At 37.1% G+C, this 19,320-nt stretch overlaps 1 protein-coding gene across 1 annotated transcript in view; it reads left to right on the top strand.

Annotated features, from left to right (window-relative positions):
* Positions 1-3,410: 3,410 nt before the first annotated feature.
* Ccdc186 (coiled-coil domain containing 186) overlaps positions 3,411-19,320 on the top strand; it is a 44,983-nt gene continuing 29,073 nt past the window's right edge. The window contains exons 1-3 of the mRNA XM_076834659.1: positions 3,411-3,613; positions 13,448-14,143; positions 19,143-19,269. Of these exons, the coding sequence (XP_076690774.1) occupies positions 13,482-14,143; positions 19,143-19,269 (789 nt within the window). The 5' untranslated portion in view covers positions 3,411-3,613; positions 13,448-13,481. The remainder of the gene's footprint in view (positions 3,614-13,447; positions 14,144-19,142; positions 19,270-19,320) is intronic.

The raw sequence follows: 19,320 nt of genomic DNA, 5'->3' as shown, positions 1-19,320 counted from the left end.
TAATTAATAATGTTTGCACTCCAGCTTTGAATTTAAGCAATGAAATCACAAATTTCTTTTGTAGCAAAGGGGAATGTTTACATCATGGGGATTCATGCCTGCAAGTACTATTTCCAAAACAGCAGCAGGGCCCCTGCCTGCTGGCACCCCAATTCCTGGGTCCTTCCAACCAGCCCGGAATCCACCCACACCCAAACCTCCTAGACCTGCCCTTCTCAGCCAAAGTTCCAAGGTCTCCTCTACCCTTCCATCCTCTTTCCACTTCCAGACCTTGTACCCGCTCAACGCCCAACTTCAACGCCCAACCTCAACGTCCAGCGCCCAACGTCCGGCCTCCAACGACTGGAAGCCCCGTCACCCTCACACAGCCCCTCTCCCTCACCCTGGCGCCTGGGAACCCTGACCTGGAAGGAGGCGAAAGGGCCGCTGACCCCAACCTGTCTCTGAAGCCTGGCCGTGGTGGAGGCTGCCAGTGCCGGGAGCCCCGCGGCCCAGGTGCTCTCCCCGCGCTCCCCTCGCCCCTAATGTCCAGCCGGCCCTCGCGGTTCCAGCGCGGCGCCTGCGCAGTCCGCGCCCACGTGCGCCCGCCACGCCCCACGTGCGCCCTCCCTGGGCCAGGAAGCCGCGCTCTGGCCCTTGGGCGCGTTCTGTGGTCTTGAGCTTCAGGGGGTGGTCTGGGGTCGCGGGTGCCGAAGTTCTTCTGCCCAAACGTGGCCTAGTTGTTGTTCTGATTTGTTTGTGAAAAACAGCCGGATCCCTTCGGCCACTTGAAAGTCTTTTGAGGGGCCACTTCTGCCTGGTCATGGAGAGTAAATTCACCTGTTGTGGGTGTTTGTGTCTAATTAAGGGCACGTGATTCTGTCTGTTGGTGTTGCTCAAACATTTTTTATCTTTATTTTTTTGGTATAAAACTTTTATGACATATTCAAAGGAATGGTATACCCCCAATGTACCCTTCACCTAATTTCAACATTATCAATTCATGATCAGTTTTGGCGACATCTGCATTCCAGTCACTCTTCCTACAACATTTTGATACAAAAACCAGACTTGGATTTTTAAAAAATATATTGTACTTTTTTTTTTTTTTTTAATGTGGAGACGTGTAGTATAAATAAGAAAGTACAGAGTTCCCCTTATTATTAAAGTGTTGTATTAGTATGATACATTTCTTACACTTACGGAATCAATCTTGATATATTGTTAACTAAAGTCAGTGGTCTATTCAGATTTCCTTATGTTCTTCCCCTACCTAAGCTACTTGTCCCTTTTTGGAATCAGGATCTCAACCAGGATACTACATTAATTTAGTTATGTCTCCTTAGGCTCTCTTTGTCTGTGGCTGTTTCTCAAATTTTTCTTTGATGACCAGGAGTCAGGCTTTTTGCAGGATGCTGGCCCCACTCTGTTGATATCCTTCTCATGATAGAAATGGAGTCATGGGTTATTGGAATAAAGTGCTATTTTCATTGATCATATCAATTGTATATCCTACAAACATTATTTCTATCTTAGTAATACTTTTTTTCCCCTGGCAGTATGGATTGAACTCAGAGGCTCTATAACTGAACTACATCCCCAGCTTTTTTTTATTTTGAGGCGGGGTCTTGTTAAATTGCTGAGGCTGACCTCACAGTTTCAATCCTCCTGCTTCAGCCTCCCAAGTTACTGGGATTACAGACCTGTGCCACCAAGTCTGCCCTGAACATGAATTAGGACATTTGATGTTGGACTTGATTATCTTGCTGAGATATGTTAGATTTTTCTATTCTTCGGACCCACCACACACACACTAAATACGTATGAAGGAAGCCATTATGTGAAGCCCATATCTGAGTAGCATAACCAACATTCCCTACGCCTATCTTGTACATTTTTGCCCCAAATTTGGAATCAGACCTTGTAACATTTTCAGTCCAGGTACATTTTAGTGGGAAATGATATTTAGAGATCATAGTCTGCAGAGTAGGGGTATGCATTAGGTTGGTTATTGTGTTAGGCCTTTTCTGTGAGCAGATTTTTAATTTTCTTTTTCTTCAGTGCTAGGGTTTGAAGCCAGGGCTTGGCACGTTAGGCAAGTGTTTCACCACTGAGTTACATCCCCAGCCCCAAACTTCTTAATGAAAAAATAAAATACATTGCGTTCATTCTCATATTTCAAAATATTCAAATATAAGCATAATTTTATTGTTTCATTGTATTTCGTATTTGTATTTCTTTTATAGTGAAAAACGTGGTTCTCAGACACATCATATATGCTTTATACTACTTATAAGTTCAGAAATAAATTTCAGGAATAACAAATGCCAATGTCATTACTGACAATAAGAGTACCGAAACAGCTTAGGTTCTTTGATTTCCCACTCCCCCCCCCCAGCACTAAAAGGTTTGCCTGATTTATTATTTTAAATTCTAATAATTTCTTCATCACAGACATGCTATCTGTAAAGTGTGTTTTAATACAATTCCTTTGAGGAGGGAGGTGCCATTTCTTGATGAAAAGGACAGAAGTTAGGCAGAGTGATAATTTTTCAGCTAGTATGAAAAAAAAAAGTTTAACAGAACGGTAGTAAGTTTGTCTTCACCAAATCCCTATAGTAAGATTCGTCTGAATTAATTACGTTCACTCATGAGTTTTGCTGAAGAGGTCCGAAACCAAAGAACACAGCTTCACTGGAGAGAGGAGGTTTGCAAACTTCCGCAGACTAAAACCATTCACTTTACTTGTGTGGACCTTGCTTGGTAACAATGTTCCATACCCTTTTTGTGGCCCTGCAGCATGCTGGGACTCGAAGCCTGGAAAAGCTACTTCCAGTCCTAAAGGCGTTTAGTCCTTTTCAGGAGCCGAACGCGCCAACATTTTGTTATTAAACAATGGCAGCAGTTGCCACTCTGAAAATCCGAATTCTGGTGTTATGGAAACCTCCCGGAGGTCTCTCCCAGGGACAAATTGTCAAATGGGCAGGTAGGCTGCTACTGTGGTCTCCGCCCACCCATGTGAGGTGCAAAGTTTGAGCGTCAGAGCCGGGAAACCACTGTTTCGAATTCTTTTATTGTTTTATGCCTCTGACTCACACGAGCACAGGCCAAAGGAGGAGACCTAATACCCAACTGAGCGCTTCCTACCGAAAGAAGCCACCCCGTTGTGCCGGGGAGGGGTGAGCGGTCGGACAGGTCTAAGGACTGGAGAGCCGGCTCGCGGGGTTGGCTGGGGCGTGGATGCCCGGCGAGGCTCAAAGCCGGGTGTGACCTCCCGGGGTCGCCAGGCAGGAGGAGGCGCGGTGCCGGCCCCGCCCACTGCAGACAGGTTACCTCGCACCTCAAGGTGAGTGGCGTCACGCCGCCTGCGCCGTGCTGATTGGCTCCTTCGGGAAGCCCCGCCCCCTCAGCTGTAGCCGGTCCGGCTTCAGTGTCGCCGCCATCTTTGTTGATGTGTCAGCTCCGCGGGGGTTTGGGGAAGCGGCTGTGGAGAGAGTGAGGGGTGGGCCGCGATCCCCGCCGCCGTCACCCCCGCCCACTTTTAGTCCGGCGGATCCCGCCATGGAGAGGTTGGCCCCTGAGCCGGAGCTCCAGCGGCCTCGTTAGGGTGCGGCCTGAGGCTTGGAGAAGTAGGGTGAGTGCCGAGGGGCGTCCGGGACCGACTGGGGCGGCGCGGCGGGGCTGCCAACCTCCCCGACGGTCCGGCGGCCCCGGGGCGGGGGCAGGCCGGCTGCCCGCCTCCGGATCTGGCTTCTCTCCTGCGGGAAGACGGAGGCGAGCGCTGGGCGCCGGGATTCGGAGCCCCTTCACCCCGCCGCCTCCCTTGGGGAGCGGGGGCCCGGGGAGCGGGCGGCGGGGACGGGGCGGCGGGGCCTCGGGCTGTGCCTCGAGAGCTGTGCCTCGAGAGCTGCCGAATTTGGGCGGATTGCCTGGGCTGCAAGTGGAAACTGCGGCTGAGCTCCACCTGCTCGGAGATCTTTCACAGTCGCTCAGCCATCTCGCTGTTGGGCTCCAAGTTTTGCGTTTACTGTTTTGGCGACTTTTCACCCCTTTCCGAACACTTCCATGACCGTGATTTTAAGTTACTTAGAAATGATTCTTTGATATCTTTGAGAGATGCGGTTCTTTGTTTTTATGTTGCCCCCTATGTGGGGACTGCACTCAGGGGCGCGGCACCACTGAGCTACGACGTCCCTGGCTATTTTATTTTATTTTTTGTTTTCTAACTTTAATTCACCGCTCGCTAAGTTGCCCAGGTTGGCTTCCAATTTGCGATCCTCTTGCCTCACCCTCCCCTGTAGCTGGGATGACAGGCGTCTTACACCGCACCGGGATTATGTTGCTTTTTAAACAAGGACATCAGGCATTTCTTAACCCTTACTTGCTTAGGAAGGAATTCCAAATTTATGTCTCCATCATACATGTAAAGTAGCAAAACAAAACAAAATATCTCTTGCATATGTCTCCCAAATAGCAACACTGGGTAGCACTGCCTTGCAGGTGTAGTTATTGCTCAACCGTTAACATAAATATTTATATTTTGATTTTGTCCAGACTTAAGAGGCCTGGATATATAGTCAGAACATCTGTATTAGAATCCTGCTTCCTTCTCTTAATAGTCTTGCAACCTGTGGGAATCAGAAGAGTATAGGAAAAATATGCTGTACTGTGCTTGGTACCCGGCAATTTTCTCTGCATATGTATCATGTTCTTTTGATGCCCAGCTTTTTTTATTTATTCCAAAACAAGAAATAGGGTATTTTTTCTAAGGAAAATGTGCAGAAAATTAGTGGAACAATGTTTCAAGATGGGTACTAGTAGTCATTAAAAGAAAAATCAATGTTTAGTATGTAGGTTGTGGGTGTGGCCTTCTCAACTATTAATTACACCCTCCTATTTGGCAGAGTGATCTTTCAGAAAAGATTAAGGTTCTAGAGTCATTGAGAATGAAACTGAAGTATCTTTGTGTATAAAGTACACTGTTCTGTGTGCATTACTTTTCAGTTCTTTCTGAAATGAAAAACAGATGATAAATAAGCCTCGTTCTTTTTTTCCTTTTTGGTCTTTTTGTGTTATTTTAAAGTAAACATATTCAGATAAGATATTGGGTAGTTCATAAATCTTGCAGGGTAGTAGGGAAAATGATTATTGAGGAGTCCGCCAGAAGATGCATGGATTATGTTTAATTTGGGGGGCCTTATCTAATTCAGAGTAGTTGTGTATAAACTTAAAGTTTCTTTAAATGATAGGGATTCCATAGAAAGTAATTGACATTTTGGAGTCTTATTTTTTGCTGAGAGGAGTGTCTAATGTGCAATACAGTCACCACTCTAACCCTTTAGTTCCCTGATCCATAAACCAAAGAGTTGTCTTTTGATACTGTATAGTAACAACATAGCTAATGATAATTGTCTAGTATATTCATTTTAAAAACATGTTTATAGTTACACACTAACATTTCAAAACAGTGCAGTATACTCAACTTTTTAGGGAGGGGATGATAGGTTGTAGCATGAAAGCAGCCTTATTTAGAGATTTAGAAAACCATCTTTTCCTTCAAAGTACTATTAATAAATCTTCCCTAGTTTCCCAAGCCCTCAAACAGTGTCAATTAAAGTAAGAATCCTTAACCTGAAGTTTTTTTTTTTCTTTTAGTAAAACTTAGGTTTCTCATTTGTTTCTTATCTCTACTTTTAAATACTAGAACCAGTTCTTGAATTTCTTATAAACATGTTACTGGGTTTACAATGTTGTGTTATACTTACTAATCATTTTAGAGGCAGCAGTGATATCATAAACAATTGATCCTTTAATCTTAAATTGTTGCAAATAATCCTTTGAATTTTATTAGCTACTGAGGTTTAAAATTTTTATTTTGGCTAGTAAATAAAGAGAAACACTGGGGGTAATTAGGTCCAGCAGAGTATTGAATGGATCTATTTATTAACATTTTTCTGTTATTAAAACACACATGAGCTCATCGTCTACTGTGGGATTATGTACTAAGCGCAAACGAATAATTAGTTTTATAAACTATACCATACCAAATTAACCAAATCTAGACCAAAGGTGGATTCAAAATTTAAATATTAGCCCAAACTCTTTAACATAAAGCAGACTTTCAACTTGCAGTTATTATTTTTTTTAACTATTAGCTTTCCCTTTTGTCCTTTTAGTTTTTGGATTTGGAAGAGAAATTAATTGAAAAAACTTTTCATATTTTCTTAGACTAATTAAAATGCAAGTAGTGATATCAATACAAATAGCTGCAAATTAAGATTTCTGTATTAATAAACTTTCTGTTTTAATATTTAAAAAAATTATTAGAGGTATCTAAAATTGCATGACTCTAATATACCAAACTGATAATTTAACATATATAACTTCTGTGATATATGATGTGGTCACTGACCCTTTTTTTTCTGGAATCATGATGGGTCATAATTTTTCTTTCTCTTGTTATCTTGTCATAGGATTTGGTACTATTTGGGATGTCTTATCTTAATCCCTTTTAAAAACATCTTTATGCATGTGTTTGTACACGAACATGCAGGTGATAATAACTCATATAGCATAAAAATTCACCCTGCCCCAAGTCTTGGGTACAAAGCTGAAAGACCTCCATGGCAATAAATGACTTTGGCTTCATAATACAAATTTTTAAACTGGTGAGCTAAAAGAAACTTTTAAATTCTACAACTGTGTTTATTTTTAAGAAAACCCAATGTATTCAATTTTACCCAAAAGCTTAATTAAGATCTTAACTATTCCACTTTAAAAACTGTATCTTTCTGGTTGTGTGTGGTAGCACATACCTGTAATCCCTATGACTTGGGAGGCTGAGGCAAGAGGATTGCAAGTTCAAGACTAGCCTGGGGGTGGGGATGTGGCTCAAGCGGTAGTGCTCTTAAGCGTATGGCCAGGGTTCCATCCTCAAACCACATACAAAGATGTTGTGTCCGCCGAAAAACTGAAAAATAAAAATATTAAAATTCTCTCTCTCTCTCTCTCTCTCAAAAAAAAAAAAAAAAAAAAAAAAAAAAAAAAAAAGACTAGCCTGGGCAACTTAGTGAGACCCTGTCTCAAAATAAAAAATAAAAGGGCTGGGGGCATAGCTCAGTGGTAGAGTGCATGCCTAGCATATACTATGAGGCAGAGGACTCAATGCCCAGTACAGAAAAAAAATTTGTTTCTTCCTTTTTGCATAATGCATCTAGAGTTCTTTGAAACAGCAACTCAGTTTTTATGTTTTAAGAGTAGAATTGGATCTGTGTAAATTCATCTTAAATAAAACTTAAGCATTAGACAGTCTCATTCTGGAAAACAAGGTATTCATGTTTCTTATGTTCATTTTTTTTACTGTTATTTTTAAAAACTTTATCCAGGAAAGTATGTCTTTTCAAGTTAATATATGTGGAAATCAATTGTTTGATGGTGTAAGCAGATGATATTGAACTATGTGAATGCTTTTTTCATTGATTTTTGTTTCTGAATTTAATTGCCATTTCAGAATCTTGCTAAAACTGATAGAAAGGTAAGTTTTGTTTATACTTCTTTCAAATGTATTTGGGGGAATATGTTAAAAGAAAGAAACCAAAACCCTCTTGCTATACTTAAACTTTTACTATAAAGAACAGTAAAGCTTATGCTGAAAGGAGTTATCTCAAGGCTCAGTTTGCTTATCTTAATGTATATTATTTAATGATATTATTTGGGGCTTGAATGGTACAATTTATACTTTCAAAGTTTGTAGTTTGTTATAAAGTATTTAGGTTGAACCAAGGTTCTTCTGGATTTAAAATAGCTATGAATTTATATATATGTGTATATTCTGATGGAACACTGGCAGACATTAAAATGCTGTAATGTTAAAATAAAGGCTGTATGGTCTGTAATGCTTTTGTGTTTTTTAGCAACAAAACACAAGAATAAAAGACAGCATAGTCTTTATGTATTGGTCCACTACATCTTACCTCAGGCGTGCACCTTGAGGGTTGAGGAATGTCTGTTTTATTCCCTATAGTGTTCCCAACACCTAGAACATGTAGATTCTCAATATGTTTTTAACAAATGGATTAATATCTACTCTGGAAATTATTTTCAACTTGGTACCTTTGTATGAGGCACATTTATTTGATACCCTGTTAACCAAACATCTATAGATTGGATGAATTTGTATTTGCAGTTTCTTGAGTAAGCTTAAGTTTTTGTTGTTTATAATACTAATTAGTGGAAAAAACAGGAAAGAGAACCCAAAACTGTTAAAAGTGTTTTTATTTATATAACTTTGTAAATAATTTTTAAACACTAATCCTTCATAAAGAAATAAAATTCAAGGTAGATCATGCTTTGCTTTAAGGCATGTAAAAACTGCTTCTTGACCAGTTGCCTACAGCTGATGAGCTCCAGCAAGAGCGAAACCAGTTCTCACCTACTGAAACAGTTTTGAAGTGTGAATTGGTCCTGTAGTACTGTGTCAGAAACACAAACAACTCTGGGAAAAATAAATGTTTGACTTAAGAGGAGTTTTGTTACTATAATGTTTTAAATATGGTATTTCCCCTAATAAGTGAAAGTTAATAAAGAGTTGAAATATCTTGTATTACTTTTAACATTGAAAAAGCAACCTATATTGTAATCTATAATTGTAATTACTGTATTTATTTAAGAATGTGAATTTGATTTGTACAGATTCTTCTTAAATTAAAATAATCTTGTCAATGTCTAGTTTTGCATCCTCCCCATTTAATCTAGTACTAGGCTATTCTATCCTTAGTAGCTTTGGTGATAACTCCCCTCCCAAAACAAAAACTTGAAGAGCATCCAAATTGGTCTGCATCAGCATTGCCAACTGGAAAGGCCTGTGGGAGAACTCAGCTGACTAGTTTTTTCCCATAGTTGATTGTGGAGAAAATCAAAGGTTATTACATTTTTTGTTTGTTTTTGTCTATTACCATTCTTGTGCAGTTATTTAATCTTTAGTAATGGCTTTGGTAGTAGATCACATAGATCTTGATTAACCTCTCCTTTCCTTTAATCCTCTCTTTTTTCTTTGTTATTCAGTCAATAATTATTTGATCATTAGAACACTAAGTTTGCAAGTTCTAAGTGTTACCAGATGTCGGCTTACATGATGACTTTTTCAGAGGCTATAGGCATATTACTGGGAGAATGTATAGAAAATACTGTTTTTTGAGATTAAATTTAGTCTTCCTTAATTTATACAATACGTAAAACTGATCCTAAGCTTAGGAAATTATAAAAACAGTTGATTATTTTGCCTCCTAGATGAATATGCAGCAGGATGTAAGGAAAATTTTTGTTGTTCTGCGCTGTCTTACAGCTTGTTACCCACCCACTAAATGATGTGTGGATGCCAGATCATTGTGTAAACCCAGTGGGTTCCACCATTGTTGAGAACTTGCTACACAGCATTTGCAAAAATGAGCAATTAAAATAGATTTACCTATTTATTATTATACTGCTTGAGACTTAAGAACTTTGACTTGAGTTCAGAATGAGGTTCCTTCTTGCAGAAACAAAGCTCATTTAAAAGGTGGAAGGATGCCTGCTCAAAAATGTCATAAGAAAGAAAAGCTTGAACTGCTTAATGAGCATAAATGGAGTATGTTTTACTTTACATAGAGATTATTTTGTACTTGTGATGAGGGAAAATTTGGAGGAAGATTTAATATTAGAATCAGTCCTTTAAACATATTTTTAGTCTCTAGATAGACTGAAGGAAAGAACAATATGGATGAGAACAAAACCATGGAAATGTTAATGTGTGTGTTGTGGGAATCCTAGTAGACTGGTGAGACTTAGTATAGTGAAGCGTTTATTTTAGGAATATGTTGAGAGAGAAGATTGGAAAAGTAATGTTACTGATTTAGTGTGGAATCTCAACTATGGGAATAAATATTAAAAAGTTTATTTATTTTACAGTGTTGGGACTCGAATTCAAGGCCATGATCACACATACTAGCAAACACCCTATCACTGAGCTGTCTCCTCAGCCCTTTTTTTTTTTTTTAAACGGGTCCCTATTTATACTGTGTAAAACACTCAGCCCTGCAACTTTCCTCTGAAGGGCAGTCCCTTAGTAAGGTCTTGGTCTGACATTATTGTCAATTTTGGTTATTCCAGAAATTAAGACAGACCCCAGTCATTTAAAAAACAACTACAACATTAAAATGAAATCACAAACTTATTCTCCCTGAAGAAAAGTTGAAGCTGTTTAGTTCCCAGGTGCTGTGATTGAAGAAGAAGAAGAGGAATAATCTGACTCCAAGACAGACTTCCTCTTCTTTCTTTACCTTAGCACCTTTGGAGTTGGGTGAAGAAACTAGCCAGTAGAGGCAGTTTTCATTACCTGAACCTCCAAAGAGAGAAGAGGTAGCCCTGGATACACTCTGGTCCATCTGGCTGCATTGGACCGAGGTATCTGAGGAGGTGATGCATGTGGATGTTGTAGGGGCAGTGTTGTAGATCCCTGGCCCCTTTTGTCACTAAGACCCACTTCAGAGAGTGGCTCCTATTCCTGTTTTCCAAGCCAGTGTACTACATTTCAGCCCTTTCTCTGGGATTGGATGACCTGTCTCTTGCCTTGATCCTGTGCCATCCCCGGGTTGTCCCAAGCACCTTGCCCTTCTGTTAACCTTGCTCCTTCATTTGGGAGTTTTAGAAAGAGAAGCTGGAGGGGAGAATGGAGTAAGTTTGAGAAACCAACAGTTAAGTGTTCCAGAGTAATCAGAGGCCTAGCTGGGTTGCAGGTAGGGGACAATGACAAAATATAGGAGACCTAAAATTGTTAAAAAGAATCTGAGGGCAAAGGAGAGGAAGAAGTCAGATGACTAGTAAAAATAATATCATTGACAGAAAAGATTAGCAGAGGGTACTCAATTATAGAAACTATAATTATGATTTTGAATTTGGTCATTTTGAGTTTGAAGTGGTAGAGGAACTTCCAGTGGAAATGCCTATATTCAGGTAGAGTATTTAATAAAGAGACAGAAACGGTGAGGAAGAGTTGATAGATAATATGATATCTGTAACTCAAATACAGGATTGAAAAATTATGTAGGCATCAGCTATGAGTTGTGGCTTCAAGTTATCTAAGTAAATGAATTCTAGCAGAGGAGAAGACTTGGAGACTAAATTCTTGAAAACTACAAAAGCTGGTAAAAGGATAATAAACCAATTTTTGTTTAGTGTTTTTCTGTTGACAAATCAGGGCACATGGAGGAGAGCCATAAAGTTGTTGATAAATTGCTTCTCACTTGCTGAATGCTGAGGAGCATAGCATTTTTTATCTGCTACTTATATTATGTCTTAGTCGGCTTTGGGTTCAATTTCTGTTAGATTCATGATACTTTAAAAAGTTCACTTTTAGATTGACTTCTAAATTGTTAAGATTTTAAATTAAACAGCAACACATTCATAAGTTATACTTAAAGTGAGTTATCTTGAGTGAGGTAATATAAGTGGCCAGTGCCCCTGTTGGAAAATAATTTCACTTTGTTCTAGATTTTGGAATATAAAATACTTAATGAGGTTTTTCATTTACTTACTACTCTATTTGCATTTTCTAAACCAAGTGTTTAACATCAATGTGGGCTTTGGCTTGTTATCTAATATATACAGCAAGATAATGATGATTTCTGTTTGGTTGTTTGAAAGTAAATATTATACAGAGAGATAGCTTAGAGTGCCAAAGTCAATGGCTATATTAGTTGCTGCCCCAAAGAGCAAAGTGTAAACAAAAAGGCAACATTTATTTAACAAAAGAAGCTGATAATCTTCTCTTTCCTTTTAATTGTTCCTCCAATTTTATGTATTCCTAAAATGAGGTTCACCAAATACTAGTCTTACTAGTTTTAGAATATCATTTTTGTGCTTATAGACTTTAATTCAACAAATACTTAAACCTACTATGAGTCTTGTAAATAAGTCTTATGATTTATTACAATTTCTCCTTCTCCCTCTCCCCTCTCTACTAGGGATTGACCTAGGGGTGCTATGCTATATCCCCAGTTCTTTCTTATTTTATTTTTAATTTTGAGACAGAGTCTTGCTGAGTTGCTGAGTCTGGCCTTGAATTGCTATTCTTCTGCCTCAGCCTCCCGATGGGCCAGGATTATAGGTGTGTGCCACCACGCCTGGCTCCAGATTAGTCTTTATTAACAAAATTCACTCCTCCTTAGTTTTCTGAGGATTCTATCTTACTAGTCTTCTCTTATCCTATTTAATCATCCTCTGTGCACCCCCTCCATTATACCTCATTTTGTTATTAAAAAAATTGACCTTTATTTTGTTTTCATCTGTTTTCAGATGAGTATAGCACTCATCTCTGTGAGAACATCACCTGCCTACTTTTTAATCTAACGATTTGGTAGCTCATCTGCTCTATATATGCTTTCTTGATACCTGACAAAACAAGTTGACAATTCTTTTTCAATAACATCACTGAGAGATTTTATATTTTTCCATCTAAGGCAATCTTTGAAGCTGAGGGATTTTCATAAAGTAGCCAGGATAGTAATCTTTTTAAATAATAGCAAAACATATTCCAACCATGTCAAATTAATTTTTAAATATTGCTTCTATTCACCTAGGTAGTGCATGTGGGCTCCACTTGGTTTGTTTGAAAATTGTTTTATTTTTGATGAAAATGTTTAAAAATCATCATGGTACTTCGTGGATCACTGCCTCAGTAAAAAATTAATTTCTGTCAGGGAATCCTTTATTTTCAGAGCTAGGTCTATAGGCTATAGGTCACCTTGACTTCTAGGTAAATTTTTGGAGGGAGAGCGGGAATAACCAGGATTGAACTCAGGGGCACTGGACACTGAGCCACATATCCAGCGCTGTTTTGTACTTTATTTAGAGACAGGATCTCACTGAGATGCTTAGTGCCTTGCTTTTGCTGAGGCTGGCTTTGAACTCATGATCCTCCTGCCTCAGCCTCCTGAGCCACTCTCAGTAATTTTTTTTTATCATTATTAATATGCATTATATTATTATCTTGGTTTGTGATTTCTCTTCTAGTGTTTTCATTGTTGTCTTCCCTCTCCAGTATTTTCTTATAGATCTTGTAGTCTCTTCCCCTCAGAGCTGAAAGAAGTGTAAACATCTTTGGCACTAATCCTCCATTTATAAGTATTATTCCCTACCTAACATCTTCTGGGAATGATTGGAAAATGCTAAACAGCAACAAAGTAATTAGGGATGTTAGGTGACTGAATGGAAGGAGGAAAGACAATGAGACTTTGCAGTAGTTCTGCTGATTGTAGATAATTTGGATTGGCTATACTGTTCTTTTTTCTCAAAGAGAGATTTTTATCAAAGAAATTATTTTTGGGAAAAATCTATGGTCTTTGGTTATTGCATATCATGGAGTGTGAGCAAAGAGATATGAGGTCTTGGTTTAAATTCTTTTTTTTTTAATTTTGATGTTTTAATTTCTTAGATGTAAAACAAAGATCAGAAGCAAATTTGAAGAAATGCAAAGTGAATTGGTGCTTGTCAACATGTCAGAGACGGAGAATGAAGCCTTCGTTTCCTCTGATAAAAATATTGGGAAAATATCTGAATTAAAGGAAGATTCATGCAGCTCATTTTCTGGTGATGAAAGCAGCAGATTAGAAAATGAATCCAAACTATTGTCATTAAATTGTGACAATATTTTATGTCAGCCTAATGAACACAATAGTCATGTTGAAGCACACAAAAATTATGTCCCAAATAATGATGGATGTGAGGATTCTTCTACCAAAAAAAACATATGCCCAGAAGATTCCGAACAAATAACTAACTTACCTAGTGGAGATTTTGCAAAGCAAGTGTCTAAAACAAGTGAAACAGAACAGACAGTAACACAAATACTGGCAGAATTAAGGTCATCTACATTTACAGAAGCAGCTCATCAAAAGACTTACTCAGAAAGTTTCTATGATACAGACTGCACCAAGAAACTTATTTCAAAAATAAAAAATGTTTCAGCATCAGAGGATTTGTTGGAAGAAATAGAATCTGAGCTGTTGTCTACAGAGTTTGCAGAAGAACACCAAGTACCAAATGGCATGAATAAAGGAGAACATGCATTAGTTCTGTTTGAAAAGTGTGTGCAAGATAAATATTTGCAGCAGGAACATACTATAAAAAAGTAAGTTTTAAAATTCCTTTAAGTAATTTTTTTCTCTAGGACTACAGATATAATTCCTTTAAGTTATCATCTTGTTTACTAATAATTTCATAGTATAGCCATGATAAATAAAGGTGTATTTACTGAGTGCCAAGTTTTTCTAATTATTTAATACTCTAAAGTCCTAAATATTATAGTAAATAGTGTAAGTTCATTGAAAAACTGAATTTTTTATAAGGACAAACTTTTTAAAAAAATTTTTTGCTGGGTTAGGTATTGAACTTGGGGCCTTCAGTAGGGTGCTAATACTTGCAAGCACTCTACAACTCAGTTATATTTCCCCACCTAAGTTTTTCATTGTTGAAAGAATGTAGAAATATGTTAAAAATAAGAAAAATTTAAAAGGAAATTAAAAGTCATAAAATTCAACATTTTTTTAAAAAATCTCCAATGTAAATACATTAGTTTGAAAATTAAAATCTAAAGGACATAGAATTAGTTGATTTTCCTTCAATAAATAAGAACATAAACTTTTTTCGTGGGAGTGGGTACCAGGTATTAAACTCTGGGGCACTCAACCACTAAGTGACATCCCCAGCCCTATTTTGTAATTTATTTAGAGACAGGGTCTCACTGAGTTGTTTAGTGCCTTGCTTTTGTTGAGGCTGGCTTTGAACTCATGATACTCCTTCCTCCACTTCCCCAGCCACTGGGATTATAGGCATGCACCACCGTGCCCATTCAAGAACATAAAATTTTAATAATGATTTCATTTAGTCTTTTCCTAATATATTACCTTATATTTTTATTCTTGATTTATATAGCTAAGTGATGCATTATTTTAGGTACTCTTGTAACATATAAAGTATATTAGCCTTCACTAAAGTATATAGTGATTTCTTTTAAATAGGATACTCAAAGTTTTTTTGTTTGTTTTTTTAATCAAGAGAATGTGTGTATAGAGAAAGAGAAGTAATCTACTTGACAGAGTAGGATAACAGAAGAAAATATACCATAATTCAGATGTTATTTGATATGAGTTTGCCTTTTCATTATCTCCTGCTTCTGGTTTTCAGTCTTTCAGAATATCCTATTCAGTGGATCAGTCTTGCCCAAATCACTAATCCTTCATTAGTTTACCCAATGAGCTTTAGTCTCTTATTATCTAGGCTTGTCCCTTTTGTATTTTTCTATTTTTGAGTTCATTTGTGATAAAATGCACAAAACATAAAACTTACTATCTTTGTACAACCAACCTGTAGAATTTTTTATCTTGCAAATCTGAAACTATATTCATTAAATAGCAAATCCCTATTGCCACCTCTCCCCAGTCCCTGTTGGAAGCCACCATTCTACTTTCTCTTTTTATGAGTATGATTACTCTTAATACTTCATGTAAGTAAAATCATTCAGTATTGTCTCTTTGTGATTAGCTTATTTCACTTCATATAAGGTCCTCAAGGTTTATCCATATTATAGCGTGTGTCAGAATTTCAAACTTTTTAAGGCTGAATATTTTCCATTCTATGTGTATATCACATTTTGCTTATTCCTTCATGGACATTTGAGTTCCTTCTCCATTTTGACTGTTGTGAATAGTTTCTTTGAGCTTACAAATATCTTCAAGATTCTAACACTGTTCTTAATGCTACCTTACAACTATTGCACTACTCCTATTTATATCCTTAATAGTGCTATTTTGTGAATAAACTGTATTCTCTATGTATTTGAATCATTGGAGCTTCTGCCACTTTTAATTTTTTTCAGGGTAACTTCCTCATTACTTTGCTCTCTGCACCTATCTTTTAGACCTTTCCATTTTTGCTTCTTTTCACTTTTCTTAGATGTGGACTCATTACTTTTGTACATCTCTTATAAATTGTAAGACATGCGCATTTAATTCTAATTACAAAAAAACATGCTCTTAATAATGTGCACACACACACACACACACACACACACACATAAACTCATGGGATCTTCCTAACAACTCTAGTATATACTGTTATTATCCCAATTTTACAGATGAGGTACCTGAAACAGTAAGTAACTTGTTCAGGGTCACATGCAATCAACGCAAGGTTAAAATCTAAGCCTTGTTAGTTTGGCTGCAGAGGTTTTATAAATGTGGTTATAGAAATTAACTAATTACAAATTGTTGAACTTATCTAAAAATAAAAAGTAAAAAGTTGAGTCTTCTTTTTTGCTTCATCCTGTCAGAGCAGTGGGGTGAGCACAATTCTGATCAGAAACCTAGACTTGGAAGATTCCCATTGCTGTTTGCAAGTGTTACCTTAACTATGTAAACCTCTTTTGAGTCAAATATTTTTCATCTCTATGAGGGATACTTACCAGATGGGACTTTTGTGGGCATTAGGCATTGTACAAATGTCATATGTTACTTTAAAGTGAGGTTGATCATACACATAATATTTTTAATTCCAAGTAAAAGCTTTGTTCATTCAGGTCAGCTCTAAAACAACTAAAATTTCTTTTCTTTTGCCTTCATTTTAATTTTTCATGAAGAAAACTACTTTTCAGTTCCTTTGATTGAAATGTTCATAAATGCATTTGTTTTCACATGTCTTTGTTTATATATCCATTCCTGTTTTCTTTTTCTCCCTAGCTTTATTGAAGTGTAATTGACAAAATTGTATATATTTAAGGTGTACCACATGATGATTTGATATGCATTGTTAACTGATTTCTATAATTAAGTTAGATAACATATCCATCACCTTACAAATATACTTTTGTGGATATGTGTTTGTGGTGTGGACCCTTAAGATCTATTCTCAGCAAATTTCAAGTATATTATATGGTATTGTTAATTATTGTTCCTCTGGTGTACATTAGATCCCCAGAACTTATTCATCTTATAACCCAAAGTTTGTAACGTTTGACTAACATCTCCCCATTTCCTCTACCTCCTGACCCCCGGCAACCATCATTTCACTATTTTTTATTCTTCTGTTTTCTAATGTATCGTTGTTGTCCAAGGTCCCAACAAAATTCTTAATTAATTAAGAACAGTTATCTCTTTATATGAGTACTTGGCAAATAAGAATAACAATTTGGAACAGCTTTGTAGCTCAGTGGTAAAGCCTTTGCCAAGCACGTACAAGGTCTGAGGTTCCATCTTCAATATCACAAAAGGAGAAGGCGGAGAATTATAATGTTTGTTGTTCTTCACTCCCCAACTCCTCCTCTGTTTACTTGTGAAGTATATTTAGAATTGTCTCTCAAGTAGTTTTTTGTAACAAATGAGTGTGTGTGTTATGTAATCCAAGTTAAACTACTGTGCCATCAAAGGCTTGAATAAACCTACATGCTGCATTTGCCTCTTTCCAAAACAGTTGCATGCTTGCTTCCTCACTGCATTCCTGCGCTCAACTGTTGCTTCTCAGAAAGGTCAGCCTTATCACAGCTCAAGTCCTTTCTGTCCTCTTGCTTTAGTTAATGTTTCTTAATAGTACTAAATCACTATCTGAAATTTTGTTATATATATTTATCTCTTTTAAAAATATGTCTTTTTATTTTTTCCCTTGATGATAGGGTAAGAAACATAGTAGGTACCCAGTAAGCATCAGTTAAGTAAATGAGTGACCTTCAGAGTAGTAGGTAGAAAGGCCTGGGCTTTGCAATGAGACCGGTATTTAAAACTCAGTTCAGCCACTTACTAGGTATACAACCTGGAATAAATCCTGGGTTTCCATTGTGTCTTATTTTAACTTCATAAAACAGAAGTGATGATAATTTTACAGTTTTATTTTTAATATTAAATGAAATAATAACTTTTTTATCCCACTCTTCTAGGGATTGAATCTAGGGGCTCTATCACTGTGATATATCCCCAGCCCTTTTTATTTTTATTTTGAAACAGGGACTCATTAAGTTGCCCATGCTGGCCTCAAACTTGAGAGCCTTCTGCCTCAGCCTCCTAAATAGCTGGGATTACAAGAGTATGCCACCATCCCTCAGGAAATAATATCTTTTTTCTTTTTTTTAAATTTTAACTTAGCAAATAGTGTGCAGTAAAATTATAGTTAGTAACATTAACAATCCTATAATAATAGTTGTTTACTTTCTTAGGTATCCTATAGTTCAGATTCCTTTGTGGGCAATTTTTAAGATTTTATTTCTGTCTTTGTAGGGGGACTTAAGATGAAATTTCTGTTTAAACTTTGTTTTACATTGACTACACTTATATAACTATTAGTATATCATTAAAATATTTCTAAAATGTAAAGCAAAATACCTCAATCTCAGCCCTATTGCCATTTTGGCCCAGATAATTCTTTGTTATAGGTAGAGATGTCTTTTGAATTTTAGCGTGCTTAGCAGCCTTTCTGACTTCCACCCATTCAACAACCAGTAGCAACCCCTGCCCTTATTGTGACAATCCAGAATGTCTCCAGATGCTTGAAGGGATAAAATTGCTCTTGATTACAAACCACTTATCCCAGGGGTTTCTATGCTGAAAGGAAGTTGTTCATAGTTGAGATGGCCAAAGTCCTGTTTATAATAGGACATGATCTTCTTTTTTTGATTATATGTCTCTTGATTTGAAATATCTAGGAAAAAATTAACCACCTGATTGACTAAAAGAATGTTTTGCAGAATATCTGATGCGTAGATCAACAGTGTGAATATTTGATAACAAAGCTGAGTTGATCTTTATTTTTCTGAGCTGCTTTTTCTTATGTGGACAGTATTAGAAGCATTTGAGCCTTAAAAGGGCTGGGGATGTGGCTCAATGGTAGAGTTCTTGCTTGGCAGGCATGATGCCCTGGGTTCAATCCCCAGCATTGAAAAAAAAAAAAAAAAAAGACAGTTCTGAGAAATTTATCATTAAGGAATTTTATCCTTGTGTAAACATGATACTTTATGATAAAAGATTACTTTGGAATGTTAACCCAATATAATCATAGATATCTACACCCTAATCTGCAAACACCCCACATTTCATTATGTATCCATTTTTAATTATGTTTTATCTATACTACCCTTTTATATTTAGGTTAATTAAAGAAAATAAGAAGCATCAGGAGCTCATCTTAGACATTTGTTCAGAAAAAGACAATTTAAGAGAAGAGTTAAAAAAAAGAACAGAAACAGAGAAGCAGCATGTGAACACAATTAAACAGGTAAAAAAGATAAAAAATTTTAAATACCATATTTATAAAATTTTAATTGAT

Source organism: Callospermophilus lateralis, chromosome 15 (assembly GCF_048772815.1).
Source record: "Callospermophilus lateralis isolate mCalLat2 chromosome 15, mCalLat2.hap1, whole genome shotgun sequence".
Classification (NCBI taxonomy): domain Eukaryota; kingdom Metazoa; phylum Chordata; class Mammalia; order Rodentia; family Sciuridae; genus Callospermophilus; species Callospermophilus lateralis.
This window is presented reverse-complemented; position numbering and strand designations above follow the sequence as displayed.